Source organism: Melanerpes formicivorus, unplaced genomic scaffold (genome assembly GCF_026170545.1).
Source record: "Melanerpes formicivorus ecotype bairdi unplaced genomic scaffold, bMelFor1.0.p_v2 SCAF_19, whole genome shotgun sequence".
Lineage (NCBI taxonomy): Eukaryota > Metazoa > Chordata > Aves > Piciformes > Picidae > Melanerpes > Melanerpes formicivorus.
Window position 1 is genome coordinate 15,345,147 of NW_027142371.1, and position 26,302 is coordinate 15,371,448.

A 26,302-nucleotide genomic window follows, 5' to 3' on the forward strand; every position below is an offset into this window, starting at 1 on the left:
CCTCGCTCCAGAAAACCAGAGAAAAAAGAGTTTATTCTTTTCCTTTATAAAATATCTGCAATAAGTTATAGAGGCAAATCTTTAAATTAAAATAAATTAAGAGGACTTTGGGCCGGGGGGCAGGGCGGCTGTCCCGGGGCCGGGGGGCAGGGCGGCTGTCCCGGGGCCGGGGCCGAGCTCGGGGGGCAGGGCGGCTGTCCCGGGGCCGAGCTCGGGGCCGGGGGGCAGGGCGGCTGTCCCGGGGCTGGGGCCGAGCTCGGGGCCGGGGGGCAGGGCGGCTGTCCCGGGGCCGGGGGGCGGGCGGCTGTGCCGGGGCCGGGGCCGAGCTCGGGGCTGGGGCCGGGGCTGCCCTGCGCCACATCTCTGCTTTCTCTGAAAAAATATTGCCTTTGAGGCAGGTCTGCAAAAAAATATCTGTGCTGGCTGAGGAGGAAGGAGACATCTGCGATGGAGAGAGGGGTTAAGGTGCAGTGCCGAGGCTGCCCGGAGCTGGCGGCGTCTCCGGAGCCAGCTAAGTGCTGAGAGCATCTTCGTCGTCGCTCCAGTCGGGAGGAGCGTCCGTCCCGAAGTACCGATCGCCGAAGTTCCCTGTGGGGAGGCAGAGAGAGCCACGGGCAGGATGCAGCTCTGCAGGGAGCACCGGCAGTCACAGGATGGGATGGGCTGGAAGGGACCTCCAAAGCTCACCCAGTCTGACCCCCTCTGCAGCATCCTCCACAGCCTCACCTTGAGTATCTCCAGGGATGGAGCCTCAGCCACCTCCCTGGGCAACCTGTGCCAGTGACCCACCACCCTCAGGGTGCAGAACTTGTTCCTAACACCCAAGCTGGGAACATGGCCTCCAGCCTGGCCTGGCTCCATCAGGTGAGGAATTTATCTGGCTCTGTCTGAGGGAGGCTGGAGTGAGGCCAGTGCTGGCCTCTTCTCCCAAGTAACTAACTGGGGTTGTTTAGGCTGGAGAGTTGGAGGCTGAGGGGAGACCTCATTTCTCTCTGCAACTCCCTGAAAGGAGGCTGGAGCAAAGTGGGGATTGGCTTCCTCTCACGTGCAACCAGTGGCAGGACCAGAGGAGACAGCCTCAAGGTGTGCCAGGGGAGGTTTAGGTTGGAGATTAGGAAAGCTTCCTTCCTGCAGGAGTGGTCAGGGGCTGGAGCAGGCTGCCCAGGGGCTGGAGGAGTCCCCATCCCTGCAGGCATGTGGATGTGGCACTCCAGGACACGGTTGAAGCTGAAGGTTGGATCTCAAAGATCTCTTCCAAAGCTCATGAATTCTCTGAGATTCTCCCCAAGAGCTTGAACAGCTCCAAGCCTCAGAAGTGGAGCAGCCTGGAGGTTGCTTTAGCACCTCATGGCCAGGGTGTCCCTGGCACAGCAGAGGTGAGAGCAGAACAGAGTGAGCTTGTTTTGGAGGAGCTTGTTTAAGGTAGCAGCTTAAGGAATGAGGTGGGCACAGGTCTGCTCCAGCTGTCCCAGCCCAGCTTCTCCATTTGGGGCTGGAGGAGGCTCAGGGCACGTGGCACAGCTCCTTCTGCCAGCCAGATCTGGCTGCCTGACAGCTCTCAGAGCATGCATGTTGATCCCAAATCCACGTGGGACCCAGGAGAGGCAGCAGGTGCCTGGGTAAAATAAGGCCAGACCTAAGCTGCTGCTGCTAACCAGGGCTTCACCTCCTCTGGTGAGGGAGTCAGAAGAACCAAGGATCCCTGATCCCATTCCCAGCCAGACACTCACCAATGCCAGGGATTATCCTGAAGAGGTCGTTCACCTTCTTGTCCACAGCTGTGGTGATGATCTTCACCCGGGGGAAAGCATAGGCGACAGAGTGCACTCCCATCTCTGCCATCAGCAGGGACAGCAGGAAGATCTTATCCTCTGGGACATCATGATCCTGCAGGCCAGGCACAGGGACAGCTCAGGGTGGAGGTCTCTGTGGCAGGTTACAGCCCATGCCTCCAGGGAGCGGCACTCAAGGACCTTCCTGGAGACACTTTTCTCCTTTCTACTCTCTGGCTAGCTGGGGGCCAACCAAGAAGCCAGCTGGGGACTTGGTTAACAGCCAGCTCTGGAGCCAGCTCAGCTTGTGCTGTCCCCAGGACAGCCAGCCCCAGCCCCCCAGGCTGTCCCTGCAGAGGGAAGGGTGACTTGGTCAGTGCCCAGTTAAAGCCCCCCCAGCTCATGAAGCCACCCACAGCACCTTCCCTCTGAGCACAAAGCCATTGGCATGGCTGTGGCTGGTGGTCTGGGCATTGCCTGGGAGCACAGCAGCAGCCCCCCCTGCAAAGCCCCCCTGCTCCCTACCAGCAGCACCCTGACTGCCATCATGGCTGCGGCGCCCGTGGAGACCGTGCAGTCCATCAGGATGACGTGGTCCTCGCTGATGTCCTTCGGCAGCCGCAGGTAGTGGAGCTGGGCAGCAAGGAAGAGAGGTCAGCACAAGGGCTTGCAGGCTGAGGGGGAATGGAGCAGCCTGAGCCCTTCTCCTGGAGAGGTGGAGGATCTGTTGTGCATCTCCATCTCTGGGACCCCAGCTGCCAGCGAACGCTCGGAGAGCCAAGCAGCCCCCCTGAGCACCAGCATGCTGGTAAAGCCCACTTGAGAAGCTTTCAAAGCACTCTGTGCACTTACCCCCCACCAAGACCAACTCTCAGGCTGCTGAAGAGCTCTCAGGCAGTACCTGAGATGCCCCCAGCAGCCCGGGGCCGAGCTGTACCTCTGGCTCCCCCGTGTTGCAGTTGGTCTGGATGAGGATGGTCCCAATGCGGACGTCCTTGCAGACCGCTCGCAGCGCCGGCTCCATCGTCTCCCCCGCTCGCAGGATGGACACCCCGGTGATCTGCCACACACAGCCAGGCTCAGCAGGGGGGTGCTGCAGGGGCTGCCCACCGCCCCAGCGGGGCCCTGGGCCTCAGTGGGCAGCCCTGAGGGCCCTCCCTTCCAAGAGGGTTGTGCTGCTCCCGGCTCAGGCTGCCTTCCTCAGAGGCACAGCGACCTTGCTGATGCCACCCCAGCCACCGACCTGAGGAACAGCTTTTGGGCTCTGAGGGTGCTGGAGACTGGACTAGGGTGCCCAGAGAGGCTGGGGGTTGGATTAGATAACCTCCACAAGACCCTTCCAGCTCCTCCCATCCTCTGGTTCTGTGACCTGCCACATACCCCAGTGACACAACTCACACTCATGGCAGCAGGAACCAAACCCAGGCCTGATGGAAGTCCCAGGAAGCACAAAGTGTCACAGTACCACTAAGGCTGGAAGAGACCTCAAAGATCACAAAGTCCAACCTGTCACCCAACACCTCATGACTAGGCCATGGCACCAAGAGCCACATCCAATCCCCTCTTGAACACCTCCAGGGATGGAGACTCCACCACCTCCCTGGGCAACACATCCCAATGACTCTCTCAGGGAAGAACTTTCTCCTCACCTTGAGCCTAAACTTCCCCTGGTACAGCTTGAAACTGTGTCCCCTTGTTCTGGTGCTGGTTGCTAGAGAGAAGAGACCAACCCCCACCTGGCCACAACCTCCCTGCAGGGAGTTGCAGAGAGCAATGAGGTCTCCCCTGAGCCTCCTCTTCTCCAGGCTAAGCAACCCCAGCTCCCTCAGCCTCTCCTCCCAAGGCTGTGCTCAAGGCCTCTCCCCAGCCTCATTGCCCTTCTCTGGACACATTCAAGTCTCTCAATGTCCTTCCTAACCTGAGGGGCCCAGAGCTGGACACAGGACTCAAGGTGTGGCCTAACCAGTGCAGAGTACAGGGCACGATGAGCTCCCTGTCCTTGCCCTGCACCCACAGGGCAGGGCTCAGCTCTAGGTACCTTTTAGCTGCCACTTACTTGCTTCCCACTGTATGTCCTCCCTTCATAGTCCTGTCCCTGGGGGGTCTGGACAGTGCAACTCTGCAAAAACCACATGAGGAGCATCAGCAGGGGCTCTGCCCTGGCCCTCAGGTGATCCCTGGTGCCAAGGAGCCAGCCAGCTGGGGTTGGTCTGGACCCTGGGAGGCCAAGGCTGGACACAGAGCTGTCACCAGGGCCATGTCATTGCTTCATGGCCTGGGGGAGCACTTCTAGGAGGAAAGGGTGGCCATGTGAGGAAGGTTGGAGGAGAAGGTTCAGGACCTCTTGGTAGTTCTGGGTTAGGAGCTGGAGGGGGAGCAGAGCTGAGCCCACCTGGAAGGGGAGCAAGGAGAGCGCGTGCTCGATCAGCAGCCGCATCAGCCTCTTGGAGTAGAAAATGAACTCATCCCTGCTGGTCTCCTTGTTTCTGCAGGGGAAGGAAAGCAGCTTCAGCTGTGGACCAAAATGTGCCCCAGGAGATGCTGACAGAGGTCAGGAGCTGCATGGCAGAGGACAATCCCTGCCCCTGAGCAATTCTCAGTGTCCTGTTGGCACGGGGGCCACCAGCAAGACCACGGAGCACAGCTCCTGCCTGCAGGGTCTGCTTGTCCCATGGCCCAGTGGCCAGGGCAGACACAGCTCCTGAGCAGGGCCTGTAGGGACAGCACAAGGGTGATGGTTTGAACTCAAAGGGAGAAATGTCTGACACTGAGGGTGGGGAGAGCCTGGCCCAGGCTGCCCAGAGAGCTGGGAGCTGCCCCATGCCTGGCACCACTGCAGGTCAGGCTGTTTGGGCTGGGAGTAAGCTGCTCTGGTTGGGGCTGTCCCTGCTGAGTGCAGTAGGGTTGGTCTGGATGAGCTCTGCAGGGTTGGTCTGGATGAGCTCTGCAGGTCCCTTCCAACTCCAACCATTCCATGATGATTCCAGCAGCCAAGCCCTGCCCCCCCAGCAGCCACGGTGCAGGGGCTTTACCTGATGATGGTGTGCATGCCCCTCACCTGAGGGGTGCTCTTCAGCACACTGAGGGTCTGAGGAAGAGGGTGGCACTGGTGGGCAGAGGCCAAGGCAGCCCTGTAAAGCAAACCCATGGTCAGAAGGTCTCAGGAGGAGGCTGCCCAAGGGCTGGTGCACAGCACACGGCCGGAGCCATCCTCCCAGCTGCAACCTTGCACTGCAGGCACACTCCAGAGCCACCCAGCCCTGCCTGCTCCTGGCACAGGGCTCCCAGGAACAGGGCAGGGAGTGGCCAGTGGAGCCAGGGCAGCTGCTGGGCAGCTGGCCTATGGTTGGCCCATCTTGGTTTCCAGTGGTTGGAACAAAGATGGAAAATGAAATCAAAGCCTTCTCCCACTCAGGAGCCTGGCAGTGGATCCTGGACTGGGGGCAGGAGGAGCTGTGGTGGTTGTCTCTGACCTACAAGTGCTAGGTGGCACCAGGAATGGCACAGGCAGCCTGGCACATGGCTCAGAGGGGAGCCAGGCTGCAAGGAGCCCACTTCAGAGGGGCCCTGCCCCACTGAGGGATAATCAGGTCCCCAGCGAGTTGGGAAAGAGCTCCAAGCCTTTCCGGCTGGCCAGGCCTGGCTCTGTGTGACTCATCTGCACAGAACTCAGAGGGCTGGAAGCTATTCCTGGATCAAGGGAACACCACTGATGGGGAAGTGCACAATGGAGCCCCATTAGTCACCCTGCTCTTTGAGAGCAGCAGCAATGAGATGAAGGCCACATCTCTCTGGGCTTCCAAAAGGCTGGGCAGGAGGGGCGAGCAGCTGAGTCTGGGAGGAGGGCTGGGGTCTGAAAGCCACACATCAGATCACACAGGTGCCAGGGGCTGCATCCCAGCAGAGATGCTGGGGGGCAGGAGAAGAGCAAACAAATGGAAGCAGCAGGTGATGAAGACTTCAAATCAAGCAGAAACCTGCATCAGTTGCACACAGAGGCACACAAGCAGAGAAGATGACTGGCTAGGAATGGAGGGAGGCAAAGCTAGAGGGTTTGAGACCTCCATCCCCACAGCCATCTCCTGGTCTTGGCTGACCAACACCAAAGGAGACACTCCCAAGGCCTGGAGGTACTTCAGGGCTGCTCCTTGCTGCTGCCAGCTCTGGTCCTGCAGAGCAGCACAGAGGCCCTGTGCAGGCAGTGCTGCTGGGAGAGCTGGAGGCCACGTGGAGTGCATGGGGAGGGCTGTGCCTGGCTGGGTGGGCACCAAGCCTAGCCTCCTCCTGCTGCCTGCAGGGTGGGCACCAAGCCTAGCCTGCTCCTGCTGCCTGCAGACCCCACTGCATGTTTGGGATGAGCAGCCCTCAAGGTCCTGGGCCCCCTCTCAGTGAAGCAGCTTCACTCTGCTAGTCACCACAGCCTGGCTTAGATGCTTTCAGAGGTGCTCCTGCTCTAGCAGCTCTGTCCTCACAGACCTTCCTTCATTGCTCCTCCTTCTAGACCTGGCCCAGGACAGACCCTGAGGGCACAGCCCTGCCTCAATCCCTCCTGAGCCCAGTGGTGCCCAGTGACAGTCCAAGGGGTAACCTGACCATAAGAAGCTCCATCTCAGCATGAGGAGCAGCTGCTTTAATGTAAGGGTGATGGAGCACCAGAGCAGGCTGCCCTGAGAAGCCTCCATCTCTGGAGACATTCAAAGCCCTGCTGGACATGCTCCTGGGTGACCTTCTCTAGGTGCTGCTGCTCTGGCAGGGGGGGATGGACTGGATGATCTCCAGAGGTCCTTTCCAACCTCCAGCATTCTGTGATTCTGCCTTTAGCAGACACTGTCCTAGGAGAGGAAGAGCTCAGCCTCCCAGCACCATGCCACACACCCACTCCTGGCCCCAGCTGGGCTTGCCAAGGTGGCAGAATGCTGTCCCCCAAACTGGAGGAGCTGGTGGGCTTGTAGCCCACCCTGGGCACAAGCCTGAGCACCTCTCTCCCCTCCCTCACACCACACCCATGCCATGGGAGGGGCAGCCCCTCTCCTGCCCTGCTCCCTGCAGCACTGCCAGCGAGACACGGTGCCACCCGGCTCCTGCTCCCTGCCACAGCTGCCAGAGGTGCTGCTACCTCCTGGGAGCACCTCCCCTGCACCCCCAGCTGCCAGCAGGGCCCTGGGCAACGCTGTCAGCAGTTTGTCCCGAGCTTCCCACACCTTCTGGTGGCACCAGTGCAGGGGCAGGAAGGTCCCAGGCAAGCTGCTTGGTGCTGTCCCCACGGTGCTGCCTGGGGGCCAAGAGCAGGCCCTGGGTCTGGGGTGGGGATAAAGATGCTCTCTCGGTCGTCCCACCCCAGTGTGGCCCCGGGAGCCCCAGCAGAGCAGGGCCCTGGGGGCTGGGCTGGGTTAGTAGCGTGGCTCACACGGTGTTAGTGTCCCCCCCAGGCACTGCCAGCAGCGGAGGTCTCCTCACATATCCCAGCGCAGCTTCCTCTGGTCACCGAGGGAGGTTCAGGGGAGACAGACAGCAGACACCAGAGTTTAAGGGCAGGGGGACAAAGGTGACATGAAACAGAGGAGAAAGCACTGTCATTAGTCAGAGTGTGGGGGGGAAATCCTCACTGATCATCGGGAAGAGAAGGCTCCAGGCAGACCTCAGAGCAGCCTTGCAGTACCTGCAGGGAGCTCCAGGAGAGCTGGGGAGGGACCTTAGGCAAGGGCTGGGAGGGACAGGAGGAGAGGCAATGGATTGGAGCTTGAGGAGGGCAGGTTGAGACTGGAGCTGAGGAAGAAATTCTTGGCAGTGAGGCTGGGGAGCCTCTGGCACAGGCTGCCCAGGGAGGCTGTGGCTGCCTCCTGCCTGGAGGTGTTCCAGGCCAGGCTGGATGAGGCCCTGAGCAGCCTGGGCTGCTGAGAGGTGTCCCTGCCCATGGCAGGGGGCTGGAGCTGGGTGAGCTCTAGGATCCCTTTCAACCCAACCCATCCTGTGCTTCTCTGACTCTCTGGCTGCTGGACCTGCCCAGTGTCCAGGCCATTGCCAGGCAGCCTCCAGCCCTCCTCTCTTGGTGACCAAGCAGTGTCACAGCTGCAGCAGCTCCATCCACGCTCACCACTCCAGAGGCATGGCAGGGGCACACTGTCCCAGCCCTGTCCAAGGTGGTGCCACAGCACCAGCTGCAGCCCTGGGAGCCCAGAGGGATATGTCCATCCCTCAGCCAGGGCTCTGCTGCAAGCCCAGAGCAAGTGCCAGTGCTCAAGGCCAGGCTCCATCTCACCTCCATGCAGCCAGCTCGTGGCTCCCAGTGCTGCCCAGCTCCCTGCACACTGGAGCCAGGACCTGCTCAAGCCTCTCAGAGCCCAGAAGGCTAAGAGCAGTGGGCACAGAGGGAGAAACCTGACCCTGAGCTGAACATCACTGCTCACTGCCTGCCACCAGGAGCTCCTGGGCCTGCCCTGGCATCACCACCCCTTGGAGAGGAGGCTGCAGAGAGCAGAGCTCAGCCTCTCCATGTCAGCAGCAGGAGGGGTGGAGGGAGCAGGTCCCTGCCACCACAGCCCACAGCAGTGAGAGCAACGTTTCTGTCCCATCCCCGTGAGGGGAAAGTCAGCTGGGTGTCCATCAGCACACCAGGAAAGCTTTGGGAACTTATTTTTCCCCCCCAGAACAAAAGCTTTAAAGGAAAACAAAACCAACAACAAAAGACCAAAAAACCCCAAACCCAAACAGGAAAGGAGAAGACAGAAAGAGAGAGAGAGAGAGGTGACCATGGCTCAGGAAGGCTTCAGGGAGGATGCTCAGCCCTTTGTGGAGCAAGCTCTCAAGCAGGAAGCAGACAAGAGGCATCCAGCTACAAAGGAGCTGCTGCACTCCAGGCATTCCAAGCACGTGGAGCAGCTGCCTTTCAGGGCTGACATTTCAAACAAGGGCTATCAAACCCTGCCAGGGCTGAGAAGCAAAGACACAACTGGCAAAGGGCATGCCAAGCTGATGGAGACCTGGGGTGGGGAATATTGATTGGTGCAGGGAGTTCTACTGAGCTGCTGGAGAGAGTCCTGAGGGGCCTGGAGCAGCTCTGTGAGGAGCAAAGGCTGAGAGCCCTGGGGCTGAGAGCCTGCAGCAGAGCAGCCCCAGAGGGGAGCTGAGGAGGCTGAAGGAGCTGTGGGGGCAAGAGGCTGGGGCCAGGCTCTGCTCAGTGGTGCCCAGGGACAGGACTGGAACCCAGGAGGTTCCACCTGAACAGGAGGAGGAAGTTGTTTGGTGTGAGGGAGCAGAGCCCTGGGGCAGGCTGCCCAGGGAGGTTGTGGAGTCTCCACTGCAGAGCTTCCAACCCCCCCTGGGCACTGTGCTCCTGGGCAGGCTCTGGGGGTGCTGGGCTGGAGCAGGGCTTGGCCTGGGTGAGCTCCAAGGTCCCTTCCAACCCCTCCCTGCTGGGATTCTGGGATCACCTGTACTGAGTACCACTTGGATTAGAGAGAAGAACCTCTGGAGACAGAGGAGTTCTCCCTGCACACACAGATCTCCACAAACACATTTTAGTTCCAGCTAACATTATTCCTGCCATTTTCCACCACCACAGCCTTCTCCCCAAGCCAAAGCCCTCCCCACCTGCACTGGCAGGCACAGCAGGAAGCTTTCTCTGTCTGGATGGAAGTGTCAGGCCCCATGGTGCTCAACAGGCACAGAGAAATGAAATGAATCTCCCTGCTGCTTGGTCTGGGGCAGGAATGGCTTCAGCAGAAACCGAGCAGGAGCAGCTTCCCTCTGCCCATCTCAGCTGCTCCAGCAGCTTGTTGTGTGCTGAATGTAGACTTTAAGGTTACTTGAGTTAAAAGTGTGCCCAGACTAGGAACAGGCTGCCCAGGGAGGTGCTGCAGTCCCCATCCCTGGAGGTGTTCAAGGAACCTGTGGCCATGGCACTTGGGGCCAGGGTTTGGTGGCCATGGTGGTGCTGGGCTGGTGGCTGGACTTGATCCCAGAGGTCTGTGATGCTGTGCAATGATGGAGGTCTAACTGCAGACCCATCTGCAGCACTGCAACCCTGCTGCTTCCTACCACCCCCCTGGCTGCTTAACGGAGCCAGAGAGCTCAAGTCCCACCTACATCCCCCTGCTGAAGAGCTCAGACAAGTCGACACACACTTGACAGCAGCCACCTGCAGGTACTGAGGAGCTCCACATCCTCTGGGTTAAGTCTTTTCCTAGTCCCCAGGGAGCTGCTGTCAGACACTGCAGGAGACTGAGGACCTCTCACCATGCTGAATCTGCCATGCTCCTCTCAGGTGCCAGCGGGCACAGGCAGGGGCCCTGGGCTCTCACCACCCTTGAGCTGCTTTGGCTCATCTGAGAACTGCTGGTGAGTGATGTTTGATCACCATGGAGGGAGAGTGGCTCTGAGCAACTGCTTGGTTTAGAGGCTGAGGGAGATAAAAGGCAACTGAGGCTGAGAGATGGCCTTGTTCAGCCTGGAGAGGAGATGGCTTCAGAAAGACCTTCTGGTGGCCTGGCAGTGCTCAAAGGAGTCCATCAGAAAGCTGGGGACAGAGTTTGGAGCAGGGCCTGCTGGGACAGGACAAGAGGTGATGGTTTGAACTCCAAGAGGGAGACTGAGAGAAGAAATGCTTGACACTGAAGGTGGTGAGAGCCTGGCCCAGGCTGCCCAGAGTGCTGGGAGCTGCCCCCTCCCTGGCACCACTGCAGCTCAGGCTGGTTGGGGCTGGGAGCAACCTGCTCTGGTTGGGGCTGTTCTGGCTGCAGGGGGTTGGACTGGATGAGCTTGAAAGGTCCTTTCCAACCCAATCCTTTCCATGATTCCATGACTCCCAGGATGCAAAACCTCCCCTGTTGCAGACACCCAACCAGCCTGGCCCTGCCTCAGCTTGAGGGCTCTGCACTCCAGCTGGTGGGATGAATACATCCCCGGGGAGCAGCTCTGTCCCTGCTGCTCTCAAAGCCAAGGACAAGGTAGCCTCCCATCAGCTGGGAGTGTGAGGAGGCCACCTGCAGTGCAGGGCAGGGTTAGGCCAAGCAGTGCCTGGCAGTGGCAGTGCCTGGGGCTGCACAGACAGGACAGTTAGGGGCTCTTACCTGACACTGAGTTCACGCTGCGGCAGCAACACAAAGACACAATGCAACCGGCATTAAGCATTGCCAACACCAGGGGCGATTCAAGACAAAAGAGAAGGAAAAATAGGAATATTTTCCTGCATTCCCAGGCAGCCTTTTCCCCCTTTTCCCCTTCCCCAGGTAAATAAAAGCCCCCCAACTCCAGGCCAACCCCTTGCCTGCCTCACTGCAGCACCCGGCCAGATGCCAGGACCGGGACAAGCAGCCAGGTCCCTCCTGCGCTGCCCTCCTTGGCCTGGCACCAGCAGGGCTCTGGTCCCTGCTGCTGTGACTGAGGGCTTAGAAACCAACTTCCTGAGCTGCCCAGAGCTGAGTGCTGTAAATCAGGGCAGGCAGCAAGCCCTGACCACAGCCCTGCAGAGAGTGGGATGCTTTCCATCACACCCTTGCACCAGAGCAGGCACTCCTGAGGGACAAAGCTGTCCCCTGCCAGCTCCACATCCAGGAGCCTGGCTCCTGCCACCAAGGAGCTCAGGGAGGCCTGTGGAAATCAAGCCCTTTGCTTTCAGGTGCATCCATTCTTTCCACCTCCCAGGACATCACTCTGAGCATCTCCACAAAGCAAACAGCCAGGGGGTGGGAGGAGGTTGTGCTCCTGAGGGAAGAGCAGCACACAGCAGTGTCACTGGAAGGGTCCCTGGCTCAACACACTGGTCAAGGACTGACCCAGGCCACACAGAAGACAACTTGATGGGGAAGTGATGGAACACCTGCTGGGGTCAGGGCTCAGGCTGGGGGTCAAACATGAGAAGACTTTGGGTTTGGAAACCCATGGGCTGCACCCACCAAGTGGGGAAGTGGGGTGCTGACTGACAAGGCTCTGCAGCAGTGTCTGCAGGGGGGTGAAGAAGAGAAGTCAGAGGAGAAGCTGAAGTACTGCAGGGTCTGGGGTGATGCTAGCCCTGGGAGGGCTGCAGGCAGGGAGGGCACATCCCTCAGAGCACTCCAGGATGGTTGGTTTGTCCCCAGAGATTTGCTCTCCCAGGAAGAGAAGGAGGCTGCTGCTGGGCCACAGCTTGCAGAGGAGCCTGGCACTGACCAGAGCAGAAGGAGAAGGCATTTCCTTCACTGCAATGGAGGGAGCAGGGCTGGGAGAGGCTCATGGGGACAACCCCATGGCTCACACAGCAAGAAGCAACCTCAGCATCCAGTGCTGCTCCCTGCAGCATCACAGCTGCAAAGGCCAACCCCAGCACTATCACCCAGGTGATCAGGAGCCTCTTACCTCTTCCAGCTGGCTGTGGACATGCTGGACAATCAGGTCGATGGCCACTGTGTTTCCACTCCCTGGGGTGCACCAAAAGCAAGAGACACAGCCAGGTCAGGACCACAGTGCCTCCTCACCTCCTCACCTCACACCCCAAACACCCCTTGCCCAGCAAAGCACCATGCAGCAGCAGACATCCACTCATTTCATCCCTGCTCTTGCTCAGCAATCTGCTGTTGACTGTCTGCAAGTGACCTCCAGCTTCTGAACTGCTGAGCTGTAGGAGCTGTAGGAGCTGGTGGGGCAGGAGGTTGAGGGAGATGACACAGAATCAGGGGATGGTTTGGGTTGCTCATCCAGTCCAACCCCCTGCAGTCACCAGGGACAGCTGCAACCAGAGCAGGCTGCTCAGAGCCCCAACCTGACCTGCAGTGGTGCCAGGCATGGGGCAGCTCCCAGCTCCCTGAGGCTCTCCCCACCCTCAGTGTCAAACATTCCTCCCTTCTCTCCAGCCTCAATCTCCCTCTTGGAGTTCAAACCATCACTCCTTGTCCTGTCCCAACAGGCTGTGCTCAAGTCTGTCCCCAGCTTTCTGATGGGTCCCTTTAAGCCCTGCAAGGCCACCAGGAGCTCTCCCTGGAGCCTTCTCTCCTCCAGGCTGCACAACCCCAACTCTCTCAGCCTGGCTCACAGCAGAGGGCTCCCAGCCCTGCCAGCACTGCTGTGGCCTCCTCTGGCCCTGCTGCAGCAGCTCCAGGTCTGTGCCATGCTGAGGACCTTCCCCTGGCAATCTGCTTTCGATCAGCATTTGGAGACACTCAACTGGAGAGACCTTCCCTTTGGCACAGGACAATCACCCTCCTGCCCTCACCAGCCAGGGGCACTTGGCCAGCAGGGCAGAGGGCAGAGGGGGGAGGTCCCTGCGGTGCCAGTGAGGCTGCTGGGAGGCAGGGGCAGGGCCGGGCAGGTACCTCTGGGGACGACGATGTCGGCCAGCCTCATGGTGGGCTGGATGTACTGATCAAAGGCAGGCTTGACAAACTTGTTGTACTGCTTGATGACCCCCTCGATGTCCCGGCCCCGCTCGCTGATGTCCCTGCGCAGCCGCCGCACCAGCCGGATGTCCGAGTCCGTGTCCACGAAGATCTTCAGGTCGAGCAGCTGGGGACAGAGCCCACCCCGTGAGCAGAGCCCACCCCGTGAGCAGAGCCCACCCCGTGAGCCGAGCCCACCCCGTGAGCAGAGCCCACCCCCACCGGCAGGCACTGGAGGGGGCTGCCCGGGGAGGTGGTGGAGCCTGGACGTGTTCGAAGGAGGTTTGGACGTGGTGCCCTGGGGCTATGGTTTAGGGGTGACCCTCGCAGAGTAGGGCTCTGGGCTGGACTTGGTGATCCCGAGAGGCTTTTCCAACCTGAATGTCGCTGAGGAGAAACCAGCAGAAGGCTGAGCCCCGTGCTCAGCACAGTGCCCGAGCTCAGCTCCGCTCCAGCCTGCAGGGAGCTTTGCCTTCGCTGCTCCTCAGCGTGAACCGGGCTGGTCCCTTGCTGCCGCTGGCCCCTGCCTCGCAGGTCTCCTGAGCCCTGCCCAGCTCCAGCTCCTGTCTCAGCAGGGTTTGGAGCACCTCCGAGCAGCTCCAGCACTTAGGCTGGGCGCTGAGAGAGAGGAGAGCAGAGGAGCGAATGCCCAGGGCTTGGATCAGCAGGCTCGACCGGGAGTGTCGGCTCCCTGGAGCTGGAAGGGGCCAAGCGCGGCGGCTCCCTCCAGACCCTGCCCCTGACGGTGGCAGCCAGGAGCAGGGCTGCCCAGGGGGATTCACTCAGCTGTCCACTGGAGGTCATCCTTGCTCCGGGAAAGTGCAACCCAGACGCTCGCCTGGCAGGAGAGAGGCTCCAGCCCGAGTCTGACTAAGGCTGAGTGCGGCTCACTGCCTCCCACACCACTTCTCCCGTGTCCAAGTAACTCCCAAGGCAGCCTGGAGTGCTGATGAGTCCACCCCAGGAACGCCAGGAGCACAGCAGAAGCACAGCAGACCAACCCCCTCCTGGCTCCAGCCTCCTTCCAGGCACTTACAGAGCCAGGTCTGCCCTCCTCCTCCCCCAGGCTGAGCACCCCCAGCTCCCTCAGCTGCTCCTCCCCAGCCCTGCTCTCCAGACCCTTCCCCAGGCTCATGGCCCTGCTCCAGCCCTCAAGGTCCTTCCTGGAGCGAGGGCCCCAAAGCTGCAGCCAGGATTCAGGGTGCAGCCCCAGCAGGGCTGACGCTGAGCCCCTGCTCACCTTCAGGAGCTCCTTGTCTGCGAAGGCCATGATGCCCTCAAAGATAATCACGTTGGCACCATAGAGGGTTTTCTGCAGAGGCAAAGGGGCTGTGGTTAGGCCCAGAACCTGTGCTCAGAGGTGCCCCATGCTGGGCAATCTCTCTGGGGTCTTAGTGACTGTCACAGCTCACCCCAGAAAACTGCCCCGAGGCAGCCACAGAGCCAAGGCCAACTGCAGCAGGCAGGGGCTGGAGGGGTCCACCTGGCAGCCCCCTCCTCTGCCTTGGCACCCCCCACCCCGTCCCACCCCGCGGCGTGCCCCATACCCATTCCTTCTTCCGGCTGTGGGTGGTGAAGTCGTAGATGGGAATCTTCACACTCTTGCCTTGCTTCAGCTTCTTCAGGGTGGCAATGATGAGGTCAAAGTCAAAGGCATCAGGGTGGTCAAAGTTGAAGTCATTGCTGGCTGCCTGCTCCTGCTGCTGCTTGGTCAGCACCTGCTCACAGAGAGGAGCCTTAGTGCCCATGGCTGACCCCCCCAGCTGCCCTCCCCCTCCCCCAGCTGCCCTCCCCTCCCACCAGCTGCCCTCCCCTCCCCCAGCTGCCCTCCCCTTCCACCAGCTGCCCTCCCCCTCCCCCAGCTGCCCTCCCCCTCCCCCAGCTCAGCAACTCCTCTCCTGCCCCAGGAACCTCCTGAAGGGGATCCCAAGAGGCCATCACCACCACCACAACACATTTCAGGAGTGATGCCAAGGGCCACAGCTGCCCACAGAGCCCAGCCCATGTGCAGCCTCACCTTGTAGAAGGAATCCATGGACAGCAGAACCACCCAAGGGACATCAAGAGCCTCAATGATCATGGTGGCCACTGTGGTCTTCCCAGAGGCACTGCCTCCTCCCAGGCCTGCAAGGAGAAGGGGATGAAGCCCCCAGCCCAGAGCCTACCTTTGCAGCCACCGTGGGGAGCCCAGGTCCTGCTGGGCTGCATGGAGTTGGAGGAACCTCCAAAGGGAGAGGGAGGGAGAGACCACCCTTGGAAACCTCCAGCACCACCTACTGCAACTGCCAGCAAGGGTCCAAGCTTGGGGGTTGTGTAAGGAGGGAGAGCTGGCAGGAGAAGCAGCCAGGCCTGAATCCCTGGCAGCTTGTGACAAGCAACAAGGGCTGAGGGAACAAGCAGCAAGGGCTGTGGTCTGCTCAGTGCCTGTTAGAATCCATCACTCTCATCTGCAAGCTCCCAGCTTCTGCCCAGCCCTGCAGCTCCCCCTGACAGCCATGGGGGCTCTCCTGCTCCATGGTTGGACCCCATGGCCTTGAAGGTCCTCTCCAACCTAAACACTTTGTGATCCTGTGCAGCCTGCAGCCTAGAGCCAACCTCAAGTTTCCAAAGAGGTCATCACAGCTCACAGGATGTCAGGGGCTGGAAGGGACCTCCTGCTGCTGAGCTGGAACCTCCTGTGCTGGAGTTTACATCCACTGCCCCCTGTCCTGTCCCAGGGAGCAGCTGAGCAGAGCCTGGCCCTGTGCCCTGCCTCTTGACCCCAGCCCTCAGCTATTGACAGGCATGCATTAAATGCCCTCTCAGGCTTCTCTTCCCCAGGTTTTGGGGCAGGGATCTCACCAAGCCCTCCTGCAGAGCCACAGGAGGTGCAGAAGCCAGAGCCAGGCAGGTGCTGCCTCCACGCACCTATGACGAAGGCCTCCTTGGACTGTGTGCCGTGCTCGTTGTACCAGGGGGGGCGGCCAGCAGTGTAGATGGTCCTCTTGCTGGTCCTCAGCAGGGGGGGCTCAGACTTGCACTGGCTGGTGGTCCTCTTGCGGGGGGGCTTGGTGGTGCCCACGGCAGGGTACAGCCGGTCCAGGGATTCGGCACTGCTGCTGCTGGGCAGGGGCAGAGGAAGCAGCTGCACTGCTGCTGCAGGAGGGCTGCAGGGGGGGGCCTGCCGCTGTAGGGGGGGTGCAGGAGGGGTCCTGACACTGCAGGAGGGCTGCAGGGGGGGTCCTGAAGCTGCAGGAGGGGTGCAGGAGGGGTCCTGACACTGCAGGAGGGCTGCAGGGGGGGTCCTGACACTGCAGGAGGGGTGCAGGAGGGGTCCTGACACTGCAGGAGGGGTCCTGACGCTGCAGGAGGGGTGCAGGAGGGGTCCTGCTGCTGCAGGAGGGGTCCTGACACTGCAGGGGGGGTCCTGACACTGCAGGAGGGCTGCAGGAGGGGTCCTGACACTGCAGGAGGGGTCCTGACACTGCAGGGGGGGTCCTGCTGCTGCAGGAGGGGTCCTGCTCCCAGGGCATGGCAGTGGGGGCCGCAGGAGGCTCCACACTGCCTGTGTGAGGGAGGCAGGGGAAGAGGGGCAGAGGCAGCCATGGCCCTGCTGCAGCACGACCAGCACCAGGCCATGGGCAGCATGGAGAAGGCTCTCCCAGCACTGATTTTAAGCAGGTGCAGCACAAGATCACTTCCTGCCCTGCTGCCTGGGGAATGTCCACCCTGAGCACACACTTCAGAGGGGTCTCACAAGCACTGAGGGTCACTGAAACCCATCCTGATGTGCTGAGAGACCTTCCTGGGGAAGGAAAGCCACACACAGAGGCTACAGTTCAACCATCCTCACTCCCCATGCACAATCCCTTTCCTCCCCACTTTTGAGGTCCTAACTCCAAGAAGGACACTGAGGGGCTGCAGCAGGTCCACAGAAGGGCAATGAAGCTGCTGAAGGGTCTGGAGAGCAGGGCTGGGGAGGAGCAGCTGAGGGAGCTGGGGGTGCTCAGCCTGGAGAAGAGGAGGCTGGGGGAGACCTTCTGGATCTCTGCAGCTCCCTGAGAGGAGGCTGGAGCCAGGTGGGGCTTGGGCTCTGCTACCAAGGAACAAGTGGCAGGACAAGAGGAAACAGCATCAAACTGCCCCAGGGGAGGTTTAGGTTGGCCATGAGGAACAATTTCTTCCCCTTGAGGCTTGTCAAGGCCTGGCCCAGGCTGCCCAGGGCAGTGGTGCAGTCCTCATGCCTGGAGGGGTTTCAGAGCTGTGGTGCTGAGGCCATGGGCTGGTGGTGCCCTGGCAGAGCAGGGTTAATGTGGGACTGGATGATCCTAAAGGTCTCTTCCAACCAGAGATTCTATAACTCCAGGAGTCTAAATGCCTCTCTCTTATCTCTCCTCCCACTGCAGCCCCGGGGGGGGGAGAGGAACCAACCACCCTTGGAGCCCTTTCAAGCTTGGCAGCAGGAGAGCAGTGGCTGGGAGGTGATAAGTGGCCTCTGGCCAGGAGATAAGCTGCAGCCTCTGTGCCCGGGCACTGGGGGGGATTATTCACACCAGCTCCTGCCCCTGCTGCAACTCTCCTCCCGGTGAGAAGGTGCAAAGGGCTCTCCTTGCTCCTCTCTCAACCATGACCAGGCTGGAAACAAAACCCTGCAAGGTCAGAGGAGAAGCCTGGCACCCAAGGCGGCAGCAGCCCTGGGTGCAGCCCAGCCTGGGCTCTGCTGCCTCTCTGTTGGGCTTTTTCTCTTGAGAGGGTTTAAACTGCAGAGCTTTACAGATTTGGGTTGGATTCTAAGCTGGGTTGGTATGAGATTAATTCCACTCCCTCCCCACCCCTCTTTAGAACAGCTTCAGATACAGATCAGAATTTGAGACCACCTCCCTGGGCAGCCTGCTCCACTCTCCCAGGAAAGAAACTGCTCCTCATCCCCTCCCCGGGGACATTTTCAGGCCAGTTCCTCTCACCCTATCACCTGATACGAGGGAGAAGAGCCCACCCCCCCTCAGCAGCCCCCGGCGGGGGTGTTTTGGTGGTCTCCGCAGCAGCACTCAGCCAGGGCTGGCTCCCAGCGCGGGGCTGACAGCAGCCGGTGCACAAACAGAGTCCTTGGGGCTGCATCCAGGCAGGAGATGACAGGCACGCAGTTGTTTACCAGCACACCAAACGGCTCCTTTCATCCACGTCCCCGCTCCTCTCCTGGGACCCTGCTTGCTCAGGAGCGCTGCCGGCCGGGGCCGCTCGGCCGCCGCTCCCCCGGGGCGCAGCAGCGCAGCGCAGCGGTGCCTGGGGACGGCAGACAGCGCTGGGCTGCCCTGCGCCAGCCTCAGCACACTCACACCACGACTCGGGTTCGGGGAATGGTCTGGGTTGGAAAGGACCTTCGAGATCACCCAGCTCCCACCAGCCCAGGCTGCTCAACCTCATCCAGCCTGGCCTTGAACACCTCCGGGGAGGGGACAGCCACAACCTCCCTGGGCAATCTGCATGCCCTAATGCTGGCCAAGGCCATGGTGATGTTGACTGAGGTCACCAATCCTGAGATGACTCCAAAGTAGACAAAACTCTGGGATTTTGTTTGCAGCTGGAGTGGAGACCAAGCCCAGCCCACAAGATGCTGTGGCCAAGACCATGATCTGCTTGCTGTGGTGCTGACCAAGGTCATGGTTCCCAAAATGACTCTGAATTGGGCAACACTTTGGCTTTAGAAGCCAAGTGAGGGTTGACCTCTGTCAGGATTTCCATGGTGCCTTCAATCACCAACACAACCTCGCTCCTGGCCGGGGTCCATGGGACAGTAGGGGCTGGAAGGCACCGCTGGAGATCATCCAGTCCAAGCCCCCTGCCAAGGCAGGGTCACCTAGAGAAGGTCACACAGGAACACATCCAGGTGGGCTTGGAACGTCTCCAACCTCTCTGCTTGGACCCCAGTCTCCAGCTGTGTCCAGTCCCACAGGCTGTGGGCACAGCTGGCACCCTGTGGCACACCGAGGTGGTGACTCCCAGCAGCTCCATGCTGGAGCATTGCTGTGGGACACAGGGACCCATGTGGGACAGGCTGGCAGAGGGACAGCCCTGGGTGAGAACAGAGCCATCCTGCCCCTGCACACCTGGGGCTGGATGCAGCAGGTGGATCCCTGCTTGGCCTCTTCTCATCCAAACACCTCTGGACCTTCACCTAATCTGTTCCTATAGATGCCAGGTCTGCACCCCCTGCACCCACACAAGGCCTTCACACCTCCTCCGTCACCCTTCCCGTTCCTCTGGGATGAGCAGGGCCGTGGGGAGGCCTCTGGCACTGTCCTGGAGCCCTCCAAAGGTCACACTTCTTCTCCTAATGTTACACTTGAAGGTTTGTTGATGTTTTCCACGGTCCCCTTGCCAGCAGGGACTCTCCCTGCCTGCACAGGAATGGCTGATCCCTGATCCCATCCTCCTCAAAGCCATCTCCCATTGCTGTCCCTTCCCTGCAGCAGCCACAGATCCTGTGCCATGCCCTCATCCACAAGGAAAAGCCCCCGAGGAAGGGGGCTCCCCACCTGCACCTGAAGTTATCACCACTGCCATAACCCAAGGACAGTCCTTGGCCCAGTCAGACCCCCCCAGCCCCCCCAAGCAGAGTGACACCCCCTGCCCCCCGAGCTTCAGCAGCACAATGCCACAGCAAGGCAAACAGGAAGGGAAATGTCTGGAGTCTGCCTGTGCTCCTCTCCCAGCCCTGCACCCCAAAAGGGCTTCCCCAGCCCCATGGGCACGTTGGCACAGAGGAAGGAAGTGTTTCCTCCTGCTTACCCCAAGCATGGATTTACTGGGATCAGAGGGGCACCTGGCTCCCCTCCCCACCACCACTCTGACCCCTGTGCCCTCCAGGTTTCCCACATCCCATTGCTCCCTGAGACCCCCAACCATCCCAGACCCACGCTGGGCTGGGAAGGGGGAAGGCAGCAGCTCCCAAGCTGGCAGAGCCCCAGAGCTGCACTGTGCAAACCAGAGAGCTGCCCTCAGCAGCCTGTAAACAACAGGAGCAGGCACCCAGCCCTGCAAACCTCCCCACCGTGTCCCCAGAGCCTGCAGAGGCACCGGGCTGGCTCCATTCTCCCTCCCCGGCTTCATCCCGTGGGAAGCTGCTCCTTCCCCCGGCTGCTCCTTGCGCTGTCACAGCGCTCAGCCAGCAGCCGGGAATCGAAACCGAAGGCGCAGGGCTGAGGCCAGCGAGGGCTTGCTCCAGCGAGCAGGGACCGCAAGCCGAGCGGCGGGGAAGGGGGAAAGCCAGGCACGGGCAGGGAACTCACCCGGGGTCCGGGCCGAGGGCCCAGCAGCCGGAGATGCGGACGCTGGCGAAGGCTGGGGGGCTGCTCATCTCCCCCCCCCACTGCGGGCGACGGTGGGCAGGGGGTGTCACCCTCAGCCCCTGCTCAGGCTTCAGCTCCTAGTCCCCAGCCTCCTGTCGCTGCCGTGCCAACGGGGGGCCCCCGGTGCGCCCCGCGGTGAGCAGCCATGCACGGCACCGTGCCCCCCAGCATGGGCACTGCGGGGTGACAGGGAACACCCCCGGCAGACCTTGGGGGGTGTGGGGGGGAAGAGGGAGGAAGGAGGAAAGAGCAGCGGCAGGGGAGTGTCCTGCGCCGGGAGCCGCGGAGCGGGCAGGGCGCATAAGAGGATCGCTTAGCCCAGAGATTACGCTCATTACCTGATATTAATAGCACTGCCTTGATTAAAGAGAGGCTGGGGGGGCGGGGGGGAGCCGACACCTCCCCTCACCGCCCCTCGCACAGGCAATAAACACTGGGCCCCTTGGCCGCCTTGGACCTGGGCTCTCCTCGGAGCTTGGGGGCCCGTGGGGGCTCCCCCGGTAAGTGTGCGGCTGCGAGCTCCCCGTACCCTGGGGGGCAGCGGGGACAGTGCTGGGACAGGCATGGAGGGGGGACCCGGTGGGGAAGAGGCTGCTGGAGAGGCAGAGGGGATGGTGCTGGCACAGGGATGCGGGGGGGGGGGGGCAGCTGGCACCCCACTTGCAGCCGATGGAGCTGGCAGGGACAGGGCTTGGGGCGCTGCTGGCTGTGCCTGGGCTGCCAGTGCAGGACTTGTCCTTCATCCCACAGGTCCCAGAGGCAGGGGGTCGTGCTGTGAGCCCCCCACCGTTGCTTAGCTCCTCAGGGACGAGCTGCCCCTCGCTGTCCCCTCGGCCCTGCAGTAAACAAGTAGGTGAAACTCAACACTGGTGGCTGCGGGTGGCTAAGAATAGCCCCTGCCTGCCCGGGGCCCTGCAGCCTGCTCCCTCAGCCTCCCCCCTGCCAGCTGCCCCTGCCCCCTCCCGGCCCTTTCAGCTCCTCTCCCTGGGACCAGCCTGGCCAGGGGGGCATGGAGCCTGAGCACCCAGTGCCTAGCAGCCCTCAGGGGAAGCCAAGCAGCAGAGGAGGGGCAGGATGCCCGGTGAGGTGCAGGAGATGGCTGGGCACTGTGGTGAGGGGTCCTGGCCAGCCCTGGGGCACAAGGAGTGGGGCAGAGCAGCACCCAGCACCCACGATGGGTGCTGAGAAAGGGAGGCAGTGCAGAGGGGACACCAGAGCATCAGGCAGCAGGTTCTGAGGGAGCATGGCATGTCATGATGAGGTCTTGGGGTCTCCAACTGGGCCCCCAGCCCACCCCAGCGTGGTGAAACCTTCAGTGCCCCACTGCAAGGGGCTACAGGGAGGATGCTCCTCCCGTACGCAGCACCAAGCAGGGCTGAACACATGGAGATGGGACCAGACTGGAGGAGACCTTTTCTCCTCCTCCCCAAAGCACTGAGGCTCTTCCAGAAGTGGGGCACAAATGCTGTATCCTGGTGTCCTCAGCAACCCCTACTGAAAATGCAGGACACCAGACACAGCCCCTTCCTCCTGCCAGCCATGGGACCTGTGAAGAACACCACTCCAAGACATGTCTGGAGGAAAACAGCTCTGCTGGAAAGCAGGGAGCTGGGACTGGCTCTTCAAGAGGGGCTGGAAAGCAGGGAGCTGGGACTGGCCCCTCAAGAGGGGCTGGAAAGCAGGGAGCTGGGACTGGCCCCTCAAGAGGGGCTGGGAACCAAGGGCTGATCCCTGCAGAGGGGCTGTGAGAGGAGTGGGATGGGGCCGGGAAGGTTTCAGAGGTGCCTTGTCCACACTCCAGCCAGGGCTGTTGTCCCAGCAATGCTGATGAAGTGAGTCATGATCAAAGGGACCTCTTCCAGCCTGGGAGAGCAGCCTGGACTCATTTTTCCCTCTCAAAGCTCCTTCTGAAGTTTAAAAATAACCTCCTCTTCCGCAGCCATTTCCATTCTCCGAGAAGAAAGGGGATGAGGAACCTGGCGGAGAGGAGCCTGAGCCCCAGCCCTGGCCACATTGTTCCTGCTCCCATGCTCCCTGGAGCTGCTTTTCCTGCCTTTGTTCAAAATGTCCAAGCCATGGGAGCAACTCTCCCAGCACCTCACCCCACATTCCAGTTGGGACTGCCCACACCAGCTCTGGACCCTGGAAGTGACCAAACCTTCCTCCTGGCACCCACTTCTCTGTGCTGGGCTTGGGAGGGACCTCTGGAGCCCATCCAGCCCAACCCTCTGCTCCAGCAGGGCACCCACAGCAGCTTGCCCAGCAGCACAATGGCCAGGGGGGGTTGGAAGCTCTCCACACAAGGAGACTCCACAGCCTGCTCCAGGGCTCTGCACCCTCACAGCAAGGAAAGTTTCTCCTCACCTTCAGCCTGAACATCCTGAGCTCCTGGGAACCCATGGGTGCATGGAGGCCAAACCTGCTTCCCTCCATCTTTGAGCATGGTCTTGGCTGGGCCTGACCTGCATGAGCCAGCCCTGAGCTGGGCCTGCCCTGCCCTACAGCATCTTGAGCTTCAGCTGAAAGCACTGCAGCTGTCTGGTGCAAACCCATGGAGAGCAGCACCAGGAACCCCTTCTCCAAAGACCAGGGTGAGATGGGGCTGGAGCCACCACTCTGAGCAAGCCAAGCTGGAGGCTGTTCCCTTCAGGGAGCACACAAGGAAAGGCTTCAGAATGGGACAGAAGAAGCCAGGAAAGGGATGGAGGAACCCAGCCACGGGATGGAGAAACCCACTGCCAGCTGTTCCAGGGGTGCCAAGCCACTGCCCAGCAGCCCCATCTTGCCATACCCATGCCATGCAAACCCCCTGCACATCCCACCTGCTTCTCCCCAAGCTTTGCCACCACACTGCCCTGGCCAGAGTCTCCCACATGGGGCAGGATGGAGCATCCCTGGGCACCTCCAGCTCCCAACAAGAGCCACAAACACTTCCCTGTTCCAAGCCCTGGCTGCTGTTTGTGCCCAGCGGGCAGCAGTGCCAGGGACTCGGTTACACAACCTCCTTGCTCAGCTCCTGCCCCACCACCGTTACTCGAGGTGGCTCCTTCCTCCCCAGCTCATCCTCATCCTCCCACTGCTGACTCACAGCCAGCGGCGATGCCGTCGCGGGGAGCTGCCGAGACCCCGCAGGCTGGCGCTGACTCAGGCAGAGCTGGGGTGGGATGGTGCTGTGGGGACACCCAGGTGATGGTGCACCACAACCAGGCACACTCACGGCCCCACAACCAGCTTGGTCCCCACCCCAGTGGTTGATGGGCCCCCCCCGGGCAGGGATGGTCACCTCACAGCCAGGATCCCCTCTGCTCTGCTCTGCTCTGCTGGAACCCCACAGCCACAGATGCTCACAACCCTGTGGCCAGGCTCCCTCTGCTCTGGTGATGCTCCAGAGCCAGGGCCCAGATGTTTGCTGGCTGGGGGCTCCAGAGCCAGGGCCCAGATGTTTGCTGGCTGGGGGCTCCAGAGCCAGGGCTCAGATGTTTGCTGGCTGGGGGCTCCAGAGCCAGGGCCCAGATGTTTGCTGGCTGGGGGCTCCAGAGCCAGGGCCCAGATGTTTGCTGGCTGGGGGCTCCAGAGCCAGGGCCCAGATGTTTGCTGGCTGGGGGCTCCAGGGCCAGGGCCCAGATGTTTGCTGGCTGGGGGCTCCAGAGCCAGGGCCCAGATGTTTGCTGGCTGGGGGCTCCAGGGCCAGGGCCCAGATGTTTGCTGGCTGGGGGCACTCTCCTCTGTGCCTGAGGGTTGTGGGGAACAAGGGGGTTGGATGATGACCTCTAAAGGTCCCTCCCAACCCCCCCAACCCCATTCCATGCTTTTTATCTGGGTAGTAAACACCATCTCCCCCACTCCACCAGCACCTTGTGCTCACTGGGGGTGCTGTACTTCATCCACCACCCAACTCATGCCCCAAAAAGGAGGAGAAATGGGAAAACAACCACAAAAAAGGAGGGAAAAGAGGAAAATTGAAGAAGGAATAAGAACAGCTTGGGATGAAAGGAGGGGAAAATGATGGGAAGCAGCCACAGAGTGGGGTGAGAAATGGAGCTGCACTTCATCCACTACCTAATTAAAGCCAAGGGGGGGTGGGGGGGTGGGGGGAGGACAAACAGGAAAACAACCACCCCAAAAAAGGATAAAAAAAGGAGGGAAACAGGAAAAGGAAAGAATGAGAAAGGTTTGGGAGGCAAAGAGGGAAACGGGAGGCAGCTGGGGGGAGCGGGGTGAAGCCGGGGACACGGGCTCTCAGCGGGGGCTAAGGAAAGGAAGCAGGGACGGGATCGGCCAGGGCCCACTCGCGGAAGTGGCATCGTGGGACGGGACCGGGATCGCAACGCACCGAGCCCGGCGGCTCCGGGGCGCTGCCGTCCCGGCCCCGTCCCAGCAAACTGCTTTGTGCTGGAGGCAGGAGCGGTGCTAAGGGGTGGGGCGGGGGCGAGGGCCGGGGGTCGCCGCCGGATCTTACCTGTCACGAAGCTCCTCCGGAGCCCCCTCGGCCACCGGGGCCGCGGCCATGGTGCTACCGGGGGAGAGGCGGAGATGGAACCGGCGGAGGCGGTCCCGGCGCGGAGCTCCCCGGGACTTGTAGTACGGGATGGGGCCGGGGGCGACGCGACGTAAAGGGGCGCTATAGGGGGGTCAAGGGGGTGCTATGAGGGGTACGGGGGGTAGGGGTGGGTGTAGGGGCATTCCGTTGGGGGCAGGCGGGTGATTTGGGGGCGGGTGGCATGGGCATGAGTGGGTGATCTGGGGGGGCAGGTGGGTGCTGTGGGGGGCAGGTGGGTGGTTTGGACAGGGGTGGGCGCTCCGGGCGGGGGCAGAGCGGTGTGGGCGGGTGCTGAGGGATGCAGGTGGGAGGTGTGGGCACGAGTGGGTGCCTTTGGGGGCAGAGGGGAGCCTCTGGGGCAGGTGGGCATGTGGGAGGGAGGTGGGTGCCTCGGGTGTGGGTGGGCGTTGTGGGTGCTTTGGGCTTGAGTGGGTGCTGTGAGCAGGGGTGGGTGCTTTGGGGGACAGATGGGTGCTGTGGGGTCAAGTGGATGGTGTGGGTGGGTGCTGTGGAGGGCAGGAGGGTGCCTCGGGTGTATGGGGCTGCTGTGGGATGAAGAGGAGTGGTGTGGGCACGGGGGGGTGCTGGCAGTGTGTGGGTGTCAGCAGGGCTGGGGGATGCAGAAGAGTGGTGTGGGCACGGGAGGGTGCTGGCAGCACCACGGGTAAGTGCTGCGTGGCGACTTCAGCCTGGGGGGTGCTGAATCCCCATGAGCTGCCCAGGGAGGAAAGGAAGAAGTCTCAGGCTGGATGGGGCCCCTGGTGCTGGGAGATGCTGGGTGCTGCTCATGGCGTGTGGGTAGAATGGGGGCACCTCTGGGGGGCATGCTGTGGGCATTGGGCCGTGGGCACTGGGGACTGGCTGTGCTGGCAGCATGGGAAGCATCTCTGGGTACCATGCCCCAGGTCTGTGGCATCCCTGGGATGCAGAACCAGAGGTCCCCTGGGCTTAGGGGCAGCAGCAGTGGGATGGAGAACTGAGGACTCCAGGCTCGGGGGGGCTGTGCTGGGATGAAGACCAATGTGCCCCCTGGTTTTGGGGCACCCCTGGGATGAAGAGAGCTGCGTGAAGGAGGACCTGGGAGTAGTGAGTGACTGCTGGCTGGCTGAAGATGAGCCAGCAGCGTGCCCAGGAGGCCAAGGCCAGCAGCATCCTGGCGCGGATCAGCAACGGTGTGGCCAGCAGGGACAGGGAGGTGACTGCCACCCTCTGCTGGGCACTGCTGAGGCCACATCCTGAAGCCTGCCTTCGGGTTTGGGTCCCTCACTGCGAGGACATCGAGAGGCTGAGAGAGGTCCAGAGAAGGGCAACAAA

General features: G+C 61.4%; 1 protein-coding gene and 1 long non-coding RNA gene across 7 annotated transcripts; one reads left to right on the top strand and one right to left on the bottom strand.

The window, feature by feature from the left end:
• Positions 1-6: 6 nt before the first annotated feature.
• UCKL1 (uridine-cytidine kinase 1 like 1) lies at positions 7-24,995 on the bottom strand. 6 transcript variants are annotated; one of them, XM_068150323.1, is made up of 15 exons: positions 24,908-24,995; positions 16,028-16,221; positions 15,138-15,244; positions 14,668-14,838; positions 14,361-14,432; positions 13,058-13,247; positions 12,105-12,166; positions 7,230-7,249; positions 4,805-4,903; positions 4,165-4,258; positions 3,829-3,891; positions 2,710-2,832; positions 2,298-2,405; positions 1,731-1,887; positions 7-588 (listed from the first exon to the last, which is right to left on the bottom strand). In XM_068150323.1, exons 1-15 carry the CDS (start codon positions 24,955-24,957, stop codon positions 512-514), a joined length of 1,587 nt encoding a protein of 528 aa, XP_068006424.1. In that variant the 5' UTR covers positions 24,958-24,995; the 3' UTR covers positions 7-511. The 6 variants fall into 6 exon arrangements, with proteins under 6 accessions (XP_068006424.1, XP_068006425.1, XP_068006421.1 ...); XM_068150324.1 differs by having other exon boundaries at positions 16,028-16,218; positions 24,908-24,986; XM_068150320.1 differs by lacking the exon at positions 24,908-24,995 and adding an exon at positions 20,389-20,769 and having other exon boundaries at positions 16,028-16,218.
• LOC137447089 (uncharacterized) lies at positions 20,822-24,520 on the top strand. The gene is made up of 3 exons (XR_010988780.1): positions 20,822-20,948; positions 21,199-21,297; positions 22,388-24,520. It is a non-coding gene; the product is annotated as an uncharacterized lncRNA (long non-coding RNA).
• Positions 24,996-26,302: the final 1,307 nt, after the last annotated feature.